The sequence below is a fragment of the Myodes glareolus genome, chromosome 16 (genome assembly GCF_982192425.1).
Source record: "Myodes glareolus chromosome 16, mMyoGla1.1, whole genome shotgun sequence".
Taxonomy (NCBI): domain Eukaryota; kingdom Metazoa; phylum Chordata; class Mammalia; order Rodentia; family Cricetidae; genus Myodes; species Myodes glareolus.
In genome coordinates, this window is record NC_142041.1 from 54,320,526 (window position 1) to 54,343,420 (window position 22,895).

The window sequence follows — 22,895 nt, forward strand, 5'->3', positions numbered from 1 at the left end:
GTGGTTCCTTCCCAGTCTGACTAGAGTTGGTGAGCTCCCATTAGATCAGGCAAACTGTTTCAGTGGATGAACCCATCATGGTCTTGACCTTCTTGCTCATATTCTTATTCCTTCCACTCTTTGGGAGCTCAGCCCAGTGCTCCAAATGGGTCTCTGCCCCTGCTTCCACTAGTTGCTGAATGAAGGCTCTATGGTGATATTTAAAATAATCATCAGTCTGACTACTGGGCAAGTCAAAATAGACCCCCCTCCCCTCTATTGTCCAGGGTCCTAGGTGGGGTCATCGTTTTGGATTCCAGGGAATTTCTCTAGAGCCAGGTTTCTGCTGACCGTATAATGACTCCTTCAGTCAAGATATCTCTCTCCTTGTTCTCATCTCTGTCTTTCCTCTATGTCAACCATTCCATGCCCTCAAGTTCTGCTCTACCCGCCCCATTTCCCCTCCTCTTCTCTTCCTTCCTTTCTCTTTCCTCTCAGCCACATGCTCCCAACCCTACCAGTCAATCCTGGAGAAGCTAAGTAATAAGGTGAACCCAAAGACATATATATATATATATATATCTCCACCTGGAAGTTGGAAAGAGTGCACATTTTAAAGCCTGAAAGTCTGGAAATTAGGGATTACACAGAAGAACCTCATTTTATTCCATAATTAAAACCCAGATACACTTTGTGTTTTGGTCTTTGAAGAAATTTTAAGATTATTGCTAAATGAGAAGTTGTTTAAAGTAAATATTATCCAAATAACTTTTTATGATGAAATAAGCACAAATAAACAGTGTATATTTGAATTATGGGCATCACTTTGATCATGACCCAAGATTTGATGAAAAAAAATGCAGCTGCCACAGCAACTGTGTCAGAAAAGCAAGGACAAAGCAGATGAAAAGTCCAGCAGAGCCTGCTCTTCAGCATGCCTCACTTAGTGAAAATTAGTTCTAAATATCCCCACAGAGCATTTAACCTCTGCAGCCAATCATATATATAATTACAGTGGTCACTGATGTAAAACAATAGTATATATCCATTTACTCAAAACTTTTGTGAAGCTGTAAATATGAAAATACAAAAATTTAGGATATATAAAATAATTACAAAATTCTGAAGACTCAGTGACTATTTGGCTTTGGCTATAATTTTTATCATATCCTCACAACACCTTAAAATTACATTTATCCATGCACTGATTAAGTATGTGTGTCTATGCACATCTATATGAGTGTGTGTGTGTGTGTAAATCATGGGACTACTTGTAGGAGTCAGACCTTTTTTTCTTCCATGTGAGGTCCCAAGGATGAAACTCAGGTCATCAGACTTGAGAGCCGGCAGAATCATACGCTGAACCATCTCAGTGACTCCATAGTTCTTCTATATAGCTTGTGCAATTTTTATATGAAAATTTATTATGGAGTACTGCTTTCTAATAGTTGCAAGAAAAAGGCTATTAGTAGGTATTCTAAATAAGGTATTAAAATAATTTTAAAATGATATTTATTATTTCCAACTAAACTAGCAACAGGTAAGTTATTTATATGTTGTTTTTTCCAGTGAAGTGGATATTCATAAAGGGAAACATTACCCAATGCATATCTAACTAGTGATAATGCTCATTAAATATTTTGTCAAATAAATGAAGGAGAAAACAAGAATTCTAAAATATTCATGTATCAAGTATATGACCTAGCACTGTAAGAACTTTCTAAAATATATGCACACACATATATAAAATGAATTTTGATGGAGTTATTCTATAATGAGTCAACAACATACCAACTATACACCATGAAACAACAAATAAAAAGCCCCAGCCAGTGTCAGGAATAGGTTATCCCCTTTGGAATTGCTAATCATTAAGGTCACATAGACCGTTAAACATTGCAGTTATTACAATATTCTTGAATACCATCTACAGTTTGACAGTAAAAACCTACTTCTAAAGACACTACCTAACTGGAGTTATGTAGCAAAGAGAAACAAAGGTGGTACTGGCCTGGAAACTTCATTCCCAATTGCTAGCTTTCATAGTGCTGGAAGATGAGTGTTACCAGGGGGAAAGCAAGTCCATCAGATGAGCTACAATAATGACTGGTGCAATAGTGGCACATACATCATGGGACTAACCAATCACTTTCTGATTGAATTTAAGACCCAGTTCATAAATTGAAACCCATGCTTGGCACCGTTATTGGAGCCAAGAACTTGTGGCGAGATATGACATATGACATGGGAAGAACCTACCATTATTACTAAATGAACATGATGTATTAAACAGTCTCTTATTATTTTACTGTTCTTCCCAAAGATTAATGAATATCTCAAACATCATCAGAGAAACTTATTTGTCCAATAGATTGTGATTATTACAGAGACCCCGACTGTTCAAGATTCATAGAATAGCAGATTGTGATATGTTCAGACCTAGTGGTACATCTGTATTATGTTTCCCCCTTCCAAGGCTCAGGGATGATTACAGAAGACGCAGGAAGATTGTGAGATCCAGGGTTAGTTGATGATGGCTAGAAAAGAGTATTTACTGAACATACCAGTGCAGTTGAAGATATGAACAATGGTGGTTAGGATAGCGTGTACAAGGCCTGTGGGAGATGGGAGTGAAGTCCCACTTCTAGCTGAGGAACAACTGGAAACTGAAAGTTCCTGGGAAAAGGCAACTGAGTTTTCTTTAAGGGTCTGAACACTGGAGAATCAACCAAGCTCCAGTACAGCCACACATCCAAGCATATGAGGGCAGCATAAATTGGACATGATGGGAAATAGAGACACAAAGTTGACCAGGTGGGAGATGGAGATGCATCTGGGAGAAATTGGAGGAGGGTAAGAAATATTATCAAAACACATTGTACAAAATTCCCAAAGAACAAGAAAACATAAGAAAATGGGAATTCGTTTTTCTTTATGTGTATGTGCTTGTGTTTGTACATATGAATGTCATATCATGAGGCTATCTACAGAGGTCAAAAGGGGGTGCTGGATCCCCTAGAGCTGCCTACTATGGGAGCTAAGAATCAAACTCAGTTCTCTGGAAGAGCAGCAAGTGTTTTAAAGGGCTGTGCTGGCTCTCTTTCTTAAAGAATAATTTTTAAAAGGCAAAAAGTTGTTTAAGTATATCTTTTAAACATTCCAATTCTGTTTTCAAAGTAAGTTGACATTTGTTGATGATAACAAGCCAGGTAGACCCCCATGACCTTACTTTTCTTTCCTTTCAGTTTTTTTTTTTTTTATGTTTGTAAAACACAGAATTTACTACCTAGTTCAAGAACTTGGGCTCTTCCTACTCCAGTCTCCTAAAAGCTAGAATTGCAGTTATGCTCCTTGCTGCTTTCTAATTATCCATATAATATTGATATTTCTTAAATCATTTTCTTCTCATTTCTTTAAAATTTGTATGTACAATTTTAAGTATATATTAAGCAGAAGTTAGAGTGCAATAATTTCTTGTTTTCTCTGTTGCAACATCCTGAAAGTATACTGCTTTTTGAATTTTACAATATGGAGGATCTCATTCAGATGTTAACGTAGACAACATATTCTAATACAAATGGAATAGATTGAGTTTTGTGTCAGGTAGAAGAGAAAGTCTAGGGTTCAACATGACATAAGCATCCATGTATGTGCACATGTATGTGTATAAAATCCAAGACCTCTGCACAAAGTCAGTAATTTTCAAAGCCAAAATCCTTGGTAGATGGACTAGAAACATTGCTCTGCAGTGCAGGATTATACATATTTGCATGTCTTAATCTGTTTCTGGTTGAAACAAAAAAGCAATCAAATGTGGCTCCTGCCCTTTCCTGATCACAAGTTTTAAGTATTCCCTTTAAGTCCAGCACTCAGGAGGCAGAGGCAGGCATAATTTTGTGAGGCATAACTTTACTTTACAATGAGGCCCCGTCTCACAAACAAACAAGTAAGCAATCTAACATACAACAAAACAACAACAAAATCCCCAATCAAAACAAAATGCCCTTAATCACAGTGTTTCCATTAAGGCTGGAATTCATAGTTAGCAGTATATCATGTCACCTTCAAAATATTCTAGTTGAGCATTTTCAGGAATCTGAATTTGAAAGAAATATGAACAATAAGACAAAACCAAGCACAGTTTATACATTGAGGAATGAACATTAAACCCAGATCAGAAACATTTCCCAGAAGTAAAATTCCAAGAAACACATACAGACTCAGTAGTTAAACTATTGGAAGCACTGATGGGAAGGGGAAACTACAAAATCAGATGCATAAAACAGGAGTGGGCTGGAGATGCCAGGTGCAGAATATAAACCGTGTTGACTGTAGTTACCTGGATAGTGAAATGCATTAAAGGAACAAGATTTTGCAAAATATGGCCAGGTACACATGAAGAACAATGAGTTACCAACTAAAAAATGCAATCAGTGAACTAAGAAAATTTGTGAGATGGAAAATTTGAAAGGTGACATGTTTGTGGCTCAAAATTCAACCAGAGAGACTCTCAAGAAAGAATAGGGACAGATGGGCCTAAGGATGGAAACACATGTCCTTTGTTTCCAGGAGAATGAAGGGTGTCATGAAATTGTATGGAGGAGGTAGGGGTGGTAAGAGACAGCCTTTGAATAAAGATCATGTGGTATATCCACATGATGGAATATTGCTTGGCCTTGAAAATACTTTCTGTCATTTGATTCAACATAGACATATTTAGAGAACATGAAGTAAAAGCAAGCAGAGACAGACGAATACTATGGACTCTACCTCATGTATTAGTTTTAATGTCCTCTTGGTTCAATCTAGAGTATCTAGGCAGAGAGAACCTCAGTTGAAGAATTGCCTTCATCAGATGCCCGTGGCCATGCCAGTGAAAGATTGCCTTCATGATTAATGTAGCAGGGTTCAGGTACTGTGGGCAGTACTATACTTCTGGGCTTGTAGGTGTGGTTAATAAAAAAGCTAGCTAAGAATGAGCCAACGAGCAAGCCAGTATGTAGCATTTCTCTGTGGTTTTCTGCATCAGGTTCTTGCCTTGAGTTCAGGCCTTGATTTCCCTCAATAATAGATTATTATTTGGATGTGTTACCCTGATAAATTCTTTTCTCCCAAAGTAACTGTTCTTGTCACAATCTTCTTGTCATAGTAAGGGAAAATATTAGAATATATGAAATTCAAAATAATCAAACTTATCAAAGCACAGAGTGAAATAATGATTATAGAGGCTAGGGAATTGTAGAAGAAATGATCAAAAAGTAAAAACATCCCATCCAGGAGAAATATAGTCTTTTGCGGGGGGTTGTGTGGGAAAAGTTTTAGTACATAGCCTTGTGGATATAGTTAATAATAGAGCACTCTATGTTAAAAGTTGCGTAAGTATCTGGGTTGATTTAATCATTTGGATTGGTCTAATCACTCCACATCATTTTCATAAACCATAACCTTACTTTGTATTCTGTGAATTCATATAATTATAAATGGTCATTTTGCAATTTTTAAAAGAAAGGAGATTGGGCATAAAGACCACTCTAATCAAGCAAAAACAGAATTCATGTCAGTAGACCTTCATGCAAAGAGCATTCAATGAACACATGCTCCAAAAAGGATGAAAAAAACGCTACCTTGTTGTATTTACCTAGTACGATAAACATTTTAGAGTGGTATTTTAAATCAATTTCCTTTCTATCAGCAAAATAAAATTTCCAAAGCATTAGAATTTCTAATTAATGCAGCATGAATTAATCTGGCTTAACTTTTTGCCCTGTGAGTTTGAATTTTGTGTCTCCATTTATGCCAAATGTCAATCACTAGGAAATTTTATAGCAGAAATCTTTTAGTCATTGGTACAAGCTGTATTATATCAAATGAAATTATTTTTTATAGTTTCGTGTGATAGTCAAAAATAATACAACTAACCTCCAAGACCAAATGGTTGTGAGTAAGTAATGCTACCTAATTCCCAGTTTATATAAATGGAAACATTTATTAAGGTGTTCATTACAAATAACACATTAGAATAACACGGTTTGTACTAAAGACCAATACTACCATCAATGCTATAATGACTTTAACATTTCCCTCTAAACTAAACCTAATACTAATGTCTAGAGCAATTGCTGAATGTATGATAGGTTTTGTGTTTTCTTATATATTAAATTTTAGCAGTATCTAACTTGAACATGAAAGGTTTTTGTATAACAAGAAATTTTGTTCTATTGAAATGTAGAATACAAAAGTTATAAAAATCATTTATGGTCAGTTAACTATTGAAGGGAAGTTGGAACATTTAATCTATTGTAACACTCATTTAATGCAAAGGGACGCTGGTAATATAGACATTATTGATACTCCACTTGAAGGGAACATTTCATCCAGTGCAACTTCTGCGAATTAATTTTCTTCTCTTCTGAGAATTTGGAAGTTGTTTGGCTGTCCAAAGGCACACTTTTCCAGCAGTACATAAAATCCTATTAGAGAATTTCAGTAACTTAAAAAAAAAATCACCCAGGGCCAAATTTGTTACTGGAAAACCACATTCCTGACCAATGATAAAAAGCACAGTAATTACAAAGTGGAAATTGTTACTTCGAACTTACCCTGAAGTGACTGCCCTGACATGTTTTAGGCCACCGCCCTGCTTTATCTTATGATGGTTTTGTGACCAAGAACAAACTGAATCAATCTTAGATCAAATATAAATTTGCCATTTTCAAACAAAGAAGCGTAGCTGGCGCGTTTGCAGGAGTACAACAAACGTCAGCGCTCAGCGCACTTAGCGTCACTCTGATAAGTTCCTTCGCCACCCTTTCAGCTTGTCCAAGACTTTGCCTTGTACCTGAATGAGACATCAGAATCAGGATGCTGAATGCCAAGCAACAAACGACTGTAGTTTAGTCCGACAGGCTTCTCATCAATTATTTCTAAATCAAAATAAGTTAAGAGTATAGCCAATAGTAGCTTCAATTCAATAATTGCAAAATATCGGCCTGGACATTTGCTGGCTCCAAATCCAAATGGCATAACGTAATACTTGAGCTTTCTCCCTTCCTTGAGAAACGTTGTTTTCTTCTTGCCATCTTCTAGGAACCGATCAAATCTAAATTCCTATAAAGAATAATAGACAGTGTTAAGATTAAAATTATATTAATTAGTTTGAGTTGGTCCACTAGGCTGCTGTCACTCCTTGTCTATCTTGCTGTGCAAGGTTGTTTTTTTTTTTAGTCTGAAAACATACAGGAGGAAGTAAAACTTGAATATGTGAAACGGCATACTCAAACTTTCAGAAAATTCAAATGTTATAGGGAACACCTATATTCAAATACTTAAAGCACTTCTCTGCTCCCATTTCTCTTGTCTTTTCTTAAGTGGTGTCTGTGCGGCCACTTAGTACTGAAGGCTGGGTAATTGACAAAGAAAAGAAGTTTACTTTGACTCATGATTCTAGAGTCCAGAAATCTAAGAGCCTGGAGTTAATGGGGCTTTGTGCTGCTCCTTGCAATGAAAAAATGACAGATCGATTTGGTACGTTGGGAAGAGTAAAGATAAGAGAGGCAGTCTATTGCTTTAATAAGCCAGTTTTCTGGCAGTCAATATGGTGTCAAGAAAGTGATAACAAGTTACATGCAAAGGCCTTACCCCTAACCACCTAGCCACCAAAATGGCCTTTAGATTTCGGGATGAGTTTTAGATGGGATGCTCAATACTCAAATCACAGTGATTACAGTGAGTTTTTTAAGTATAAAGACTACATCTGTCTCCATTTCTGTCCTCTATGATGTGTTTGCTATAAAGATCATTGATATACCAATTATGGGTAGAAGGGGTCTCCTATACGGCTGCCATTGTCACTATGACATAATACATCTTGGTAGCCACAGTCTATATTCATTTATCCTCCCAACTATTGGTGAACAAATATGAATTTAGGATTCAATGCTTATGTTTGAATTAAAGAGACAGAAAATAATAAGGTTCAAACAAAGTCCCAGAGAGAACCTAAGTAGAAAAACAGATTTTGTCTTTTTTTATGTTAAGGTGGATTTCTCATATGACATTTCTATTAAAGTGCACTTTGCTTGGATTAATTCTAGAGAACAGAAATTTATGACATATTTTCATAAATAAGTTATCCTACTTGCTACAGAAGATTAGAGAGCTGGCTATTTTAGGGTAGTTGACCTACAGCCTTAACTTTGCCATGCTGCCAAAATTTCCTGGCTTAACTCTCACTTGAGTTGGTTAAAGGGTACTGAGTGACCTTATTTTAGTCCACTGTGAATTAAACCATCAATTAAATTAATGCTCGTGGTTTGAATAAAGACAACCAATTATTTCATTTAGTTGGCATTCATTATATCTGCTCAACCACAACTTTGATATGAACTACATGAAATTATATATAATACAGAATATATAGAAATTATATATAATATAGAAATATAGAGAAGTAGGTCAGATCCAACATGTTTCAGATTATGGTGAAACACTCCAATGTGAATAAATTATGAATGCATTACAAATGTTCAAATTCCTTTAATAATGGCAAGTTTAGTAATGTCAGGTTGGTCACTTCCTTTATCTGGGTTTACCTTAGTTAATACTTAATTTGCTAAGCATTTGGGTTTTGAGAAAGGTTGCCGTGTTCCTACTCTGTCCCGACTTGCAAGCCAGTACAACGATGTTGACAAAATCATTTAGCATTTTATAGTTGCTTTATTTCCTAACAAGTGATACTTTAAACACGCTAGAGTAGAAGTGTATTTTACCACTGTTAGGGAATGTATCCAAAGTGACCTAACCAATGCAGAACTGAAAATATCTGTATCATTTCTACAGTAAGCACAGTGGTACTGTCTGTGCACACGCAGTGTTTCTAGAGAAAGAGAGAAGCTACATGGAACCCTCCCCTGGGTTCTCCATTCTGGGGGCTTATGACTCCTTCCTGAACTCAGCACTGATGCACTCTTCTTCCTGCTGACCAATTTAGGAGATTGGTCTCTTCCCCACAGCTTCCTGCTAAGGCCAAACAGCTTAGGTAAATTTCGACATGAAGACAATCCCAGATAAAACACAATTCACGGTAGTTCTGTTGTTTGTGCCAGAAAAAGCAAAAGAGAAAACTTAGCATAAGTTATGACTTCATGACATCTATCCAGATAATGGAAAGTAAGCCCGAAGCTACCACAGCTACCCTGTGAAAGGCTAGGGTACTTCCCTCAAACTTCTAGCACATCATTAATTTTACCCTTCTAGATTTCTGTCCTTCTTTCTTAGTTTCCTCAGAATTAATATCTCAGAAATTTCCATTTAATGGCTTATTTAGTAAAATTAAAAGGTAAACTATTAGTAGAATTTGCTCTGTGATTGTCATCATGAGACTACAAATATATAAATTTGACTATAATTTGAAAAGAAATTTGAATAATAATTTATGGTTTTTGTTTCACTGCCTGTGCATAGAGAACCTTGTTAGGTCCTTGTTAGGAAGGCCTATAATCTCCATTAAGAGTTAGTTCAGTTTTACCCCCTAAAGGGAAGCATGTTAGAATCCCACCTGAGCTATTGAAGAAAACCAAAATGTAAAGCAAAGATCAACAAGTTCACTCAAAGGTGCTGGAAAGACTGGGTGTGAAAGCCACCAAACCTCCCTGCTGCCCACTGGGGATTGTAAGGGAACAACCTCTGACTGACTTGGGGTTTAGGAATTGGAAACAATTCATCCAATGGCACAGAGGAAAGAAAGTCTGTGGGGTCCTCAATAAACCCTTTGCTTGGAAAGAAAGCAGTACAGAGACAAATGGCTTGTGATGAGTCTCTCTTTGGACCTCATCACGCAAAGGTGAGGAAGTCTAACTGCAACTAGAAGGTGCTCACAGAAGACTGCAGTGTGAGGGTCTCCCCAGGCATCTTCTTCATCTCCCTCTCACAGACTCCAACACAGTGACACTCCCTTGGCAGCGTTCCCCATATACTTAATGGACTACTGAGCAAATGATAGCAATGCCTATTTTAAAAATACTATTCCTGTTCTTGAAGAGAAGATAGAGAACTGAGTGTGAATGTGAGCACACAAAGAATGGAAAGTGGCTGCGGATTCAGAGTATACAAATGACAGAAATTGTACAACACCAAGGTGTTGTGGGAATTCATTCAGCCAATAACCTTTTAGATACCAGCCCATTAGGGTGTGATCTGAGGTACAGACAGGAAGCTTGCTTAGCCCTTTTTCCTTTCCCTTGGTTGGTGGTCAGAGTTTGGTCTGGAGCTCCCAGCACCCAGATAGCAGAGGAACACAGTGGCTCTCTTATTGTGAGTGATCCCCAATAAACACTTGCTATCCTTTATTACAGGCTCTCATGGACCTCCCTTTAATTATGCAGCATTCTGGCACCCAACAAGGGGCTTAAACCCACAACTCTGGGATTAAGAATCCCATGCTCTACCAACTGAGCTAGCCAGGCATTACAAGCATATTAGGGGTTCTCATGGACTTTCCTTTAATTATGCAACCCTGAAACACTTGGAGCCCAGTTTGGATAGGAGATCCATTTTTCTGGATTGAGAGGAACTTTCAATATACACAAGAGAGGAGAATTGCATAACAACCTCATTTGTGTTTTCTGAATACTATGTTTAGTTCAGTTCAACAGACATTTATTTTTTAAAGTATTTCCTGTATAAGAAGCATTGCTAATACAAAAGCATAAAATATATCCCTGCTGAGGCGGATCACTTGATATGTTCATGTCTTTAGTCCACTCAGTTCATGACTTGAGTGTAGGAATCTAAACTAGACAAAAGATACCACCCTTAGTAATGAAACTAACCAACCAACTAAACACACAAACCTCTCAGTGTTTGGAAAAGCTAAGGGGATGCCAGTGCTGCCTATAGATTCCAGTCTTCCTGGAGATGGGATTTCATGGCAGAGAAGTTCTTTTTTACCTCCATGGTCTGGGTTCAACGCAATCATGAGCTGTTGCCAGAGAGTACCAGCTTGTGAGAGGGTGTGCACAACCCTTCCAGGCTCTGCATTAGAGTCTTCTTGTTGGTAACATGTTACCTCCTCAGTATAGTAGTGTTTGCACCAGAAACAATGAATCAATGTTACAGATTATGGGTTTCAAAACTGCTTCATCCAGACACAAGGATTTCGAGATGGTAGGTGTGAAATGTCAATGTGATGGCACGGCAGAAACTCCCTTAATATAAAGGACTTGGCTATGAGAAATAAAAAATCCATGTGGTAAGGTCTATATTGCCAACCACACAGGACAAGGGGACCTTTTATTTCTGTGTCACTGTTATGTTATCAAAGGGCTTCTTGGAAGAGGGAAGGCTCTTAGCCCTCACGAGGCCTGGGCATGAGACCCAGTGCAACTTCCTATGCCTAACTTGAGTTTGGTGAGGCCTAGGGTAACTTTCTGAGCCTAGCTCAAATATGGAGACCTGTCTCTGGTTACCCAACCTAGGCCTGCCTCTGCCCAGCCACAGCTGACATGGCGGAATATTATTGATCCTTGTTCCTTGATCTGCCTCAACCCATCCCAAGCTTCTCCACCCCCATCATAACCCTATATAAGTCCCTGCTTGATGCCATTGAATGAGTTCCTGCTTTGACAGACTCCTGACACAGTGGGTCTCTCCCCGGTGCCCGTGGGGGAGGGCTGAGTTGTGATACTCACCCTTCCGTTCAGCCCCAGGAAGAGTCCTGTAGATCTGGCTCTGCCCCCTCTCCCAAGTCTTTCTGCCAGAGAACTCGGCAGAAGGCCATTATGTGTTTGCTTCCTTGAGCTCTACTGAAGACACATTCTCTATTTTTGTTGGAGATAGAGAACCATTTATTTATAGCACTTACTCATGTGTGATAACTGGTCTATTCAAAAGATATTGATGATAATTAAAATAATCCTGACATTGAAGTTCCCATAGTGATTGAGACTATTTTCTTCCAAGGGTTTTCAAACATATTTAACAGTTTATTGTACCCACAACCTTCTGAAGATGGGGACACACTGCATGATGTTAAACAAGACGTTTCAATAGCAGAGCTTTTCTGGAATATTCTGAAGAGGCTGTGCTTCCGAAATGTCATGTTACTCTGTGTTTACCTCAGGAGATGTATGGCGATAGTGACTCACTGGCATCTTAAATGGTGCTATGTGCTCTCTATAGCCTAGCACTGTCAACAGATTTCTTTGTTCTTGACAGCTTTTGAACCTAGAAATAAGGACCTGTAGCATTAATTCACTCTACACCTCCAGCTCTCGGCTTTTGGCAGAAGAGAAATCATCACTGTTTCTTTCCCATTACTTGATGGATTTCTGCAGGATTTCTGGCCTATAATAGTGTGAATTTCGGGAAGACCTTAGAAAATCTTTAATAAACAACTCACTGCTAGGCGACTAACAGATTATCTGGACTTTGCTGGTATCATGGCTTCTCACAAAGCAAGAAAGAGTCAAGGAGGGCTCTTCCTTTTGGTTCACTCTCATGCTATATATTTTATTTGCCTGAATGTTTTCACACACTGGGAAGAGCCATCTAAATGTGCGATATCACAAGATAAGCAACCTGTATCAAGGAAAAGAATAATCTTTAATATACTAGTTACATGTTGGTAGCTTATAGGCCAGGATAGAGTTCAGAACACATTTGTTTACCCCATGTTGCTTGAAACTTTACTTTTCTGGATATTTAAAAATTCAGTTTCATTTCAAAGTCAATTTTTCAGGTTCTTTAAAATGTATTTAAATAAAATCTTTAAAAGCTATTCTTAATGTTTGCAATGGCTGAAGGTCAAGCATCACCCTGCTGTGCCTTTTAATGCCTTCTACGGGTCTCTCTCTTTTCTCCCCACACCTCTCTGTCATTGAAAGGATTTGCATAGTTTATTATTTTTTTATTTTGTGTATGCCACATATGTGTCTGGTACCTGACAAGATCAGAAGAGAGAATCACCAGAGCTGGAGTTACAAATGGTTGTGAGCTTTCATGTAGGTGCTGGGAACTTAACCTGGGTCCTCTGCAAGATCAGTGAAGTGTTTTATTGACTAAACCATCTCTCCAGCCCCCTCAGGCAGGCATCCTTTCACCATTGTCCTTACCATTCATACTAGCATGACTATATTTATGTCCAGGCTACTTGTTAATGATATATTTACATCTAGTCCATATTTCAAAGTGTACCTCTCTGTCTTAAATTATGTATAGTTTCACTTTCATCCCCTTCACTCATATTTTTATTTCCTTAATTATTTTACATGTAGAGTATCCTGTTGATAGGACAATACTTGAGAAAAGAACTTAAAATTTGCAAGGTAGTAATACCCTGTTGTCATGGACTACAGCAAAAGCACACATAGCTGACAAGTAGTCAATGGGGCATTCTCACAAACTGGGATGGAAATTGCACATTTTTAAAAGGTAGATGACAAAGGTGATTAATGTGGAAGAATTTGGAATTTTCTGGGTAGGAAAGCAAAGAGGGAGTTTCCAGGAACAGAGAGATAAGCAATGGGGCCATTTCAGGAGCAGAGAGGTACAGGTAGCAAAGGGATAAGTGGGTGAAGTAGAAGCAGGACATGTCTTGGGAAGTGATATTCAGATATTTTGAAACCACACTTCAGTGTGCTAAGAACCCATGTTGTGCTAGCTAAGGATCTTGGGATTTTGTGTCTTCCAAGAGCTAGTAAACCTGCCCTTGGAAAGTTAGTATGTGTCATACTTTTGGCTACTATTGTCTATCTTCTACTTGTAATTGTCTTTCCACTCAAAGGCTGAAGGTTATAAAGCCTATAGTGAGTAGCAGAGTTCTTTTGTGGACTCATGGGCAAGGACTTCAGTGGCAAACAGCCTAGATTTTCAGACTTTTCATTACTGCTAGTGGGTGGTGGTTTGGATGGGCATCTGAAACCTGAGTTTCTAACATATTTTCTTATTGACATATTAAGAAGTTAAGAACCAAAAATTGCCATACTAAGGTGTTAAGAACCAAGATCTCCTGAGGAAACTGGGAGCATGGGGTTCAGGGGATGTAGGGAGCCACCTGGAGGCACAGGTGGTCCTGCAGTTTGGAGGTAGCCATGTGGGGCTGAGCACCCTTGCCTGCACCCTTGCTTGCACATGCTCAGAACAGCAGAATGGCATTAACCAATCAGGACAGCGTTCAAGCCTCTCCACCTTTTAAAAGCAGCTGCCTCGGGGCCCAACCCTCTCTCTCTAAGCTTTCTCTCGTCCCTGCTCTATCTTCCCTTCCCCCAATTTTCCTCAATCAAAGGGTTCCAAATAAAGATGTGACCAGGGAAGGAATTCTCGTTTTTGGTGGCGTTCATTCCTGCTGGTCAGGATGCGCGCCTCAAGGGGAGAAGGAAAGGGAGAACGGAAGTAGGGGGAAAGGATGGAGCAGGGAGGCGAACATGAGGGAATGGGATAGTCAAGATAGGGGAAGAACAGAAATGGAGAGCAAGGAAAGAGATTTTTGATTGAGGGAGTCATTATGGGGATAGCAAGAAACCTGACACTAGAGAAATTCCCAGGAATCCACAAGAATGACCCCAATTAAGACCCTAAGCAGTAGTGGAAAGGATGCCTGAACTGGCCTTACCTGTAGTCGTAATGATGACTATCTTAAATGTCACCATAGAATCTTTATCCAACAACTTATGGAAGCAGAGGCAGAGAGCCACAGCCGGAACACTGGGTTGAGTCCCAAAGTACAGTTGAAGAGTGGGAGGAGTGAGAATATGAGCTAAAAGTTCAAGACCTTGATGGGGACGCCCACAGAAAGAACTTACCTGAGCTAATGCGGAGCTCACCAACTCCAGCCAGACAGAGAAGGAACCAGCATAGACACAAACTAGTCCCTCTGAACGTGGGTGACAGTTGTATGACAGGGCCAGACTATGGAGCCAGTCTTTACCACAGTGGCAGTGGCACCAGGATTTACCCCTACTGATTGTACTGGCTTTTTGCAACCCCTTCTCTTTGGAGGGATACCTTGCTCAGCCTAGTATACTAGGGAGGGCCTTGGTCCTTCCTCAAAGCAATGTGCCTTACCCTCTATGAGGAGGAGATGGGGGATGGGAGGGAAGGTTTAGGGAATGGGAGAAGTGGAGTGAGTGGCAACCTGGATTGGTATGTAAAATGAAAAAAAAAAGATTTTTTAAAAGTAAAATAAAAGTCTTACGATTAAAAGAAAAGAACCAAAGAAAATACATTTATATATCACTTGACAGTGCTAAGTGTTTAGCAAATGTTTACAGAATAAAAAACAATAGCTGGCAAAATTAGATAAAAGAAAGGGTTCCAAAGCACTTTTTTTGTTTTTGTACATAGAATGATCATCATTCTACTACTAATTTCAAAAACAAAACAACAACAAAAAAACACAAAAAATCCAACAACACTGTAGAAAAATTACCTGATGCTAACACAAGTCAGGCATTACTAATGATGCTAAAGCCTACTAAATAACAGATTCACTGAATATCCTAATAATTTTAAATTACTTTTCACAATATTGAAATTTTATTTTCCTAGTGATTTTGTATGAGGCAAAGCTTTTGTTTACTATTAGTATCATTTGGGTAAATGTCTGCATTCCGCAGGGCAATATATATACAAACTCCCTTTCCTTAACGTCTTCTTCCTATGGTTTTCTCTTGCCTCCCACCCCCTATCTTTCTCTTTCAGTTTTGCAATAAAGCCAAGGTTGTGGCTGAATTTTCTAATTTCCTATACCAACCTTCCAAATGCCAGACTACAGATGTGCATCACTGCTCCTTAGTCAACACTCACAATTTCTTCTCTCTCTCTCTCTCTCTCTCTCTCTCTCTCTCTCTCTCTGTGTGTGTGTGTGTGAGTGTGTGTGTGAGTGTGTGTGTGTGTGTGTGTGCGTGTGTGTGTGTGAGAGAGAGAGAGAGTTGGATGGCTTGAAATGTGCATTGTAGTTCTGCTGACTTCAAGCATACAGAGATCTGATGGCTTTTGTACCACGACCATTCCTGACCCTAACACTCATAATGTATAATTTTGACTTTTAAATTCTTAAAGTTATCAATCAGATTTTTTTGTTGTTATTTGTTCTGTTTTGTTTTTCCGAGACAGGGTTTTTCTCTAGCTTTGGAGACAGTCCTGGAACTCGAACTCACAGAGATCCGTCTGCCTCTACCTCCCGAGTGCTGAGATTAAAGGTCTGCACCCTCACTGCCCAACTCAGATTTTTTTTAAAAGGGGATAGAAGACTGAGAGGTGGGGAAAGCACAAAGAAACGTGCTCATAAAGATGGTGGCAATCCGGTGATCATTTCTTCTTGATGACAACAATCATTCTGATTTAACTCTCATGACATGAATAATAAACTCTGCTACTAATCGAATAATCACAAAGAAAACCTAGGCAGAAGTGAAAAATTATAAGAAGGGTTGCTATTTTGAAGTTCACAAATATTTTTCAGATATTAATTTCAGTTGTGTTGTTTATTGAATATACACTAACAACTGGAATTATTCACAAATGCAGAAATGCAGCTAGTTCTTTAGAGGACGCTCATTCATTGACTAAAATTCCACATCCTCTTGGCTGTCACTGTCTGCATAAGGCCTGATCTAAGAAACCATGCACCTTTCCCCCTGTAACAAGACCCCGGGCTTTGCTCACTAAACAAACACAAACTGGCATTGCTTTTGACATTTGTCCTTATTATTTTCCTAAATCCAACAATATTATAATTCAGGTTGAGTGCAGAACCTCTGTCTTAGGTCCTGTATTTGAACGCAGTCCATCTATGAAGCCTTTGAGCAGGGGACAGACGTGTCCTCCACTAAAGGTGGACGGTAAACAGTACAACTTAGCAGCATCCCTTCATGCGAAGCACAGCAGAATATAGCTGCACTCCATTTGCATGCAGGGGGTGACTCTCTTAAGTGGTATTAAGGGATGAACCGGGGTGGATTAATTTCCAGTCTTTGATATTCATTAACTCCAGCTTCGGAAAAAAAAAAATACAAGGAGATGACACAATTACCCTCGGAGCTTCACCCGAGAGCAGCAGCTTTGCAATTTGGAGTTCATAGTGCCAGGCTAATTGATCAAGCAGGGGCACATACCTTTAGCTAAAGGGACTTAACTACTATTTGTTCCTAACGATAGCGATGATGGTATTTGACGTTTGAAGTCAGCTTCACTTTGGAAGTACTTAGCGAACTAGTTACTATTATTTAATTTTTAGGCCACATATCAATATCCAGCCCTCTTGGGTTTCAGCAATTGCTTGTCAAAGAGACTCTTAATTCAGTGGCTAAAAGCAATGGTGACCAAGTAAAATGTTCATTTCATTTGAATTAAGCAGCAAATCATTAGACTTATCTGAATTTTTGTTCACAAATCACACAACCTGTCAAAGGCAGATTCTTGGGGCGGGGCGGGGGGGGGGAGGACCTGTAACGGCAAAAATCTACCTATTAGAGGGACGTACAGAAGTCAGCACCCAGCCGCCTCAAATTTCCAGTGAGAGTTAAGATAAAGGATCAGAAAGGGGGGGGGAGTGCTTCCCGGCAGCCATAATAGACATGATGTTGATTTACCTCTGGAGCCTCAAAGACCTCTGGGTCCATGTGTAGGATGGGAGGAAAGACAGCCACAAAGTCTCCCTTCCGTAGACAGTAGTTGCTAGTCTCTAAGCTGAAATTCATATCCTCTTCAACTTTTCGGACGATGGTGGAGTGCGAACACAGCCGCAGGACCTCGAGGACCGTGCTTTCTGAAGGAAACAAAAACAGCTCTTTGTAACAGGAGTGCCTCCACAAGCTCTCTCTGTAGCCTATTAGAACACATTGCCAGCAACCTCGCCTCGTAGGAAAATACTTCTCTTCACACCCATTGCGAGCTAAGAGGAAGTCAATGAGGCTGTGGATGCTGAGAGTAAAGAACCTGGTGGCTTTGCCCCGACATCGTTTGGGGAGTTTCAGGCTGGGGAGAGCCGCACTATCTATGGATGGAGGAAAGAAAGACCCGTCTCCAGGAAGGGACTGATGTGTTCGGTGCACAAAGATAGGGTTACCCCCTCCAGTCTCTAGAGCAGCGATATTTTAAAGCCAGGTTTAGCTAGTTAACAGCACTTAGGCAGTTAGCCGTAATTGTAGTAGGTGCCGTTGAAGACAGCGTATCACTAAATTTCTCTATGCTAGCTGTAAATAAAATGAGTCAGCATTTGCTGGAAAATTTTCAAAGGAACACATTTTTATCGGATTCGGAAGAAAACCACATTTTTCTCATTATCCAGGGAGAACAACATTCACCAGCATCATACCCTGGAAGATTCCAGAAGCCGAATGTCCTTGCTATCCCAGTGGCCTTCACCTTTTGCTCCTAGCACGGCAGATTTTATGGCTAATTTCCGGCGATTTATCCTGGCAGTTTGAGGAGGAATTCCTTTGGGAATAATATGCATAATTTGCATAAATCATTCTGATAGCATGCATATCAGTGGGTAGCTCCTGTCCAGGGCTGCATCTCTCCCTTCATAATCAAAACTGACTATGTTTCCACCAGCGTGAATGGATCTTGGAATATAAAGCTTGATTCTTTCTAATCAGCAATGTGAAAGCGCTCCAAATGGAGCTCCCCCCTTTCAGATGATAATAAATGATTGTGTTTATGACTTGCAATTTAGAAACCTCACACACATCCACATGTTTAGAGCCCAGTTTCTTGGTGCTGAGCTCAGTCCTGGCATAGCCAGTCCCCAGTTATTAGATTATTGAAGGCAGACCCATTAGTGGGGGCTTGCATACAGAGAAACACAGAAATAAGCATCATTTTGGAAATAGGTAAAATGCAAACCTCTGAACAGCTTGCACAGGGACATGAAGTAGCTTTGGGTGCCTTCTCCCAGGAGGTTTTTCCTTAAGCATGCATTTGTCTAAAGAAATGAGGCTGCGGTCAGTTCCGTGTGGGTAGTGGGGTGATTCAATGTGACGTACAGTGAGGCTGTGCATATTCTCCTAGACTGCCTTCGTTATTCTAATCAGGCTGAGTCAAATCGGTTTGCTGGTGATGGGGCTAGAAGAGAACTTTGATGTGGGAACATGGACTCTATTGCAGAAAGCCACGAGGCACCCGACATGACAGATTTTGGCTGGCAAGACACCAACCACCAACATTTCTATGGTGAAAATCAAGGAACCACTTCCCATGTCCCGCTGCTGGCCCTGCTGGACCAACAACAGCATAGCATCATTTTAACATGTGGTATGAAATAGTAGCTGACATATGTAGTAGTTCTGTTCACACAACAAGTCCAGTAGGGTTTGGGGAGAAGAAATACAAAAGCAAAATAATGCTTGGGGTGGCCGCTGTGACAGGGTAGGCATTTAACAGTCCGAATAACACGGTCATATCTGATTGGCTGGAGTGCTCTTGGGAAACATGGCAGCTTGTGCCCACTGCAGTATCACAAATGACAATTGGGCAAGCATATCTTATGCAGAAGTTAATCACAATAATGGAGCTGAAAGTGTGGCTCAGCAGTCAGATCGTAAGTGACAAATCTGTTTTACCTTCCAGTACCAGTTATGAGCGCAAGGCGAGGTTGGCTCTTGCTCTGAGCGATCATGCCGATAATCATTAGGTGACAAAAGTAATGAGTTGTGTTATTATCGCCAGTGGAGAGGGGAGCCTGTGGGGTCTGCAGTACAGCATCGAGACACAAAAGCCAGCCACGTTTCCACCAGCCCCAGAATGAGCCGGGGCTCAGCTCTACGTTGAGAACGACAATAGCACAGAGCAAAAGACCCGCAGCTTCTCCTTGTCGTTGTCATAGTTGAGCAGACACCAGGCAGTGCCACTGACAGACCAGCTGGGCCCTGGGAGGACTTCCATGCTCCACCAGGAGGTACAGTAAATTATCCTGCACAGTAGAGCAACATCTGTTTCCGTGCTAGTACCGAACAAACAAGGCAGTTTAAAACATACCAAGGGATAACCAAGCAACAACTGAGCATGACCCTCATTTTCCCCCCTTCTCACACACGAGGTGCTAAACTTCACTGTGCAAGCATTCCATGAAAGAGAAGCCAGGTTTTTATTTGATAAGGTGTTGTCAGAGAGATTTTTACATATTTCCAAAATGGAAAGAAAAGGCTTATAGTATTTTTATTCTTAGAATTGTCCCCCTTCTATCTTCATTTCTTTTATACTAAAGCTAGCACTTGGTTCTCAATTTGCTCTAGAATTAAAAAAAAAAAGCCCAACTTTCCATACACTTATAAATATTCAGTCTTTAAACCTAATTTGCTATACTTAGTTCACATGCCTTCAAGCATTTGTCTTCCAATTCCCACTGAATAAATGCGTACTAATGAGAACTAGAGCAAGCTGCTGAGGCAAAGCTGGGTGACTGGGGTCTGGCCTGCCACCAGCTTGTGATAGGCGGGCAAATTGAGCTAAAATGAAAAGTCTTGTCAGCTAAAATTCAACATGGTAGCCAAACAGCAAGCTGTCAATCATCCATCCAAAACAAGGGACTATAGGTAATAAAAGGTCACTGTGAATCATTAGTGCACACTTGGCTTACATATGGAAGCTAATTTTAATTAAACATGATCTCTATCTGTAAATGTTTTATAAAACTTACTGTGCATAATGGACTGGTAATTTATGCAAACATTTAGCAGGTAATGGGACCCTCTAATTATTAGACTGTATTGTAGAAAAATGACTATCGAGAATGCAAATATTTGGGGGATGAATTTACACAGGCATTGCGAGGTGCCAACAGTCATAGCTGTGGTTAAGATAAGGCTTCTTGTAGAACTGTTAAGAACTAAGTTCCACTGACTGCAATCAACAAGACAATTGGGTCACAAAACTATGATGAGGAACTTAACAATTCTGAGTCTGTGCTGCCTTGTTTACCTGGTTGGAAAAAATGACTTTCTTTTTTAAGATAGAAAACGAACGTGATTAAAAGTCCCTTCTAAGTAAAGAGCTGGGCATGTGTTAAGCTGTGATGTTTAACAATCCAACTGGAGGAAAAAGATAAATGAAGGGAATTGCTGGGAGGAAAAGGCACATCCGCTTTGTCTTCAGAATAATTCACAAATGATTCCCATTTGCAGATTTCAAGTGCCAAAGCAGATCATGATAATCAATAAAGCCTGGCGCAATGCAAACACAGAGAAGCGCAGGCAGGTTTCCGCCTCATACTTAGGCCATGTCTGTATATGTGGAATGAATGTACTGTGACATGGCTCGACTGCTAATTTGGGTCATCTTAATGATTGGTGCAGGCTGGCGTGCCATCTGATTAGCCATGGTGATCAGTGGGTAGCAGTGATGGCAGGAGCAAAATGAACAGCCAGTCCCACTACGGTCACTGGGGCTGAACACATGGATGCTCTTAAAAAGAAAATGCCTGGGAAAGGGGAAGGACAGGGACATGAAAATGGTCTTCTCTAGAAGGTGTGGTGAAATGCAGCTCGGCTCAGGATGTAATACACACGCTTGGCTGTCTTTATATAGCTTTTTTAGACAGATGAGAAAGTAAATAAGAAATTGTGATAATTAATATATAATTTGAAAAAAATCCTAAATTTCTGGATCAACGATTGTATATTTGAATAAGGTTAAAAATAAATCCGAATTGGTACAAATGCCTACCTTCACACTGCATTGCAGAAACAGGCTTTGGTTTCTGCTATTTATGGCTTCTGCTGTATATTTAGACACATGTAAGTTAAACATTCGTATGCTCAATAGAATTTTGTTAAGGTCTTACTCTGCTCAAAGTACTGGGACATGGTGACTGGAGGAAAGAAATGCAACATGTGGATTTGACCTGCATTCATGCAACAAATTGAAAATTACATGTAAGCAAGAGACTCCAAAAGTGAGGACTTGAAATTGTTTCCTTACTTATTCCCTCCCTCTCTTTCTCTATGGTGTGTGTGTGTGTGTGTGTGTGTGTGTGTGTGTGTATGTGTGTGGTGTGGTGTGCACAAATGACCAAATGTACAAATGTGTGAAGGTAATGAAGGTCCAACTCATGGAACCCAGAGATGGAACTCAAGTTGTCAGGGTTGATGGCAGGTGCCTCTATCAACTGAGCCCACTCACTGACTCTCACTCCACTACTTCAGACATTGAATACTTTACTTCTTACATTGACAAAGACTGTGAGCTTTGTCTGGCAACATGAATGCTTGTGGAACAGCTCCATCAGTTTAATCAGCACACGTATTATCTACCAGTTAATTGTTAGGAAAACTCTTGACTCAGCTTCCTGATTTTGCAGGTTTTTTTTCTTTTTTTTTTTTTGAGGTATGGGGGGGCAACTTGTGCTTTCTAGGCAAGTGCTCAGCCCCTGAGCTACATCCACAGTTCAATCAAAGTTTGCATGGATTACTAACAAGTAGTGTGTGCATGTGTGTGCGTGCGTGTGTGTGTGTGTGTGTGTGTGTGTGTGTGTGTGTGTGTTACTGGGGATTGAGCACAAGGCCTTGCACATGCTGGGTAACTTCTCTACTATTGAACTATAACTTGTCATTTTACCCCCCTCCCTCTTTCTTTTCCTACCTCTCTTCCTCTCTCCCTCCCTTCTTCTCTCCCTCCCTTCCTCTCTCCCTCCCTTCCTCTCTCCCTTCCTTCCTCTCTCCCTCCCTTCTTCTCTCCCTCCCTTCCTCTCTCCCTCCCTTCCTCTCTCCCTCCCTTTCTCTCTCCCTCCCTTTCTCTCTCCCTCCCTTCCTCTCTCCCTCCTTTCCTCTCTCCCTCCCTTCCTCTATCCCTCCATTTCTTTGACAGGGTCTGGCTTTCTTTGTCTAAGCAGGCCTTGAACTCATGATCCTTCTTTCTTGCCTCTCAGACTCTGGGATTAGAGTGCATAATTTATGCTTTACTGATCCACATAGTTTCTG

General features: G+C 40.0%; 1 protein-coding gene across 1 annotated transcript in view; it reads right to left on the reverse strand.

Moving 5' to 3' along the window:
* Positions 1-3,868: 3,868 nt before the first annotated feature.
* Cyp7b1 (cytochrome P450 family 7 subfamily B member 1) overlaps positions 3,869-22,895 on the reverse strand; it is a 179,602-nt gene continuing 160,575 nt past the window's right edge. Inside the window, exons 5-6 of the mRNA XM_048420615.3 lie at positions 17,568-17,743; positions 3,869-7,086 (exon numbers count right to left, since the gene is read on the reverse strand). Coding sequence (XP_048276572.3) covers positions 6,790-7,086; positions 17,568-17,743 — 473 coding nt within the window. The 3' untranslated portion in view covers positions 3,869-6,789. The remainder of the gene's footprint in view (positions 7,087-17,567; positions 17,744-22,895) is intronic.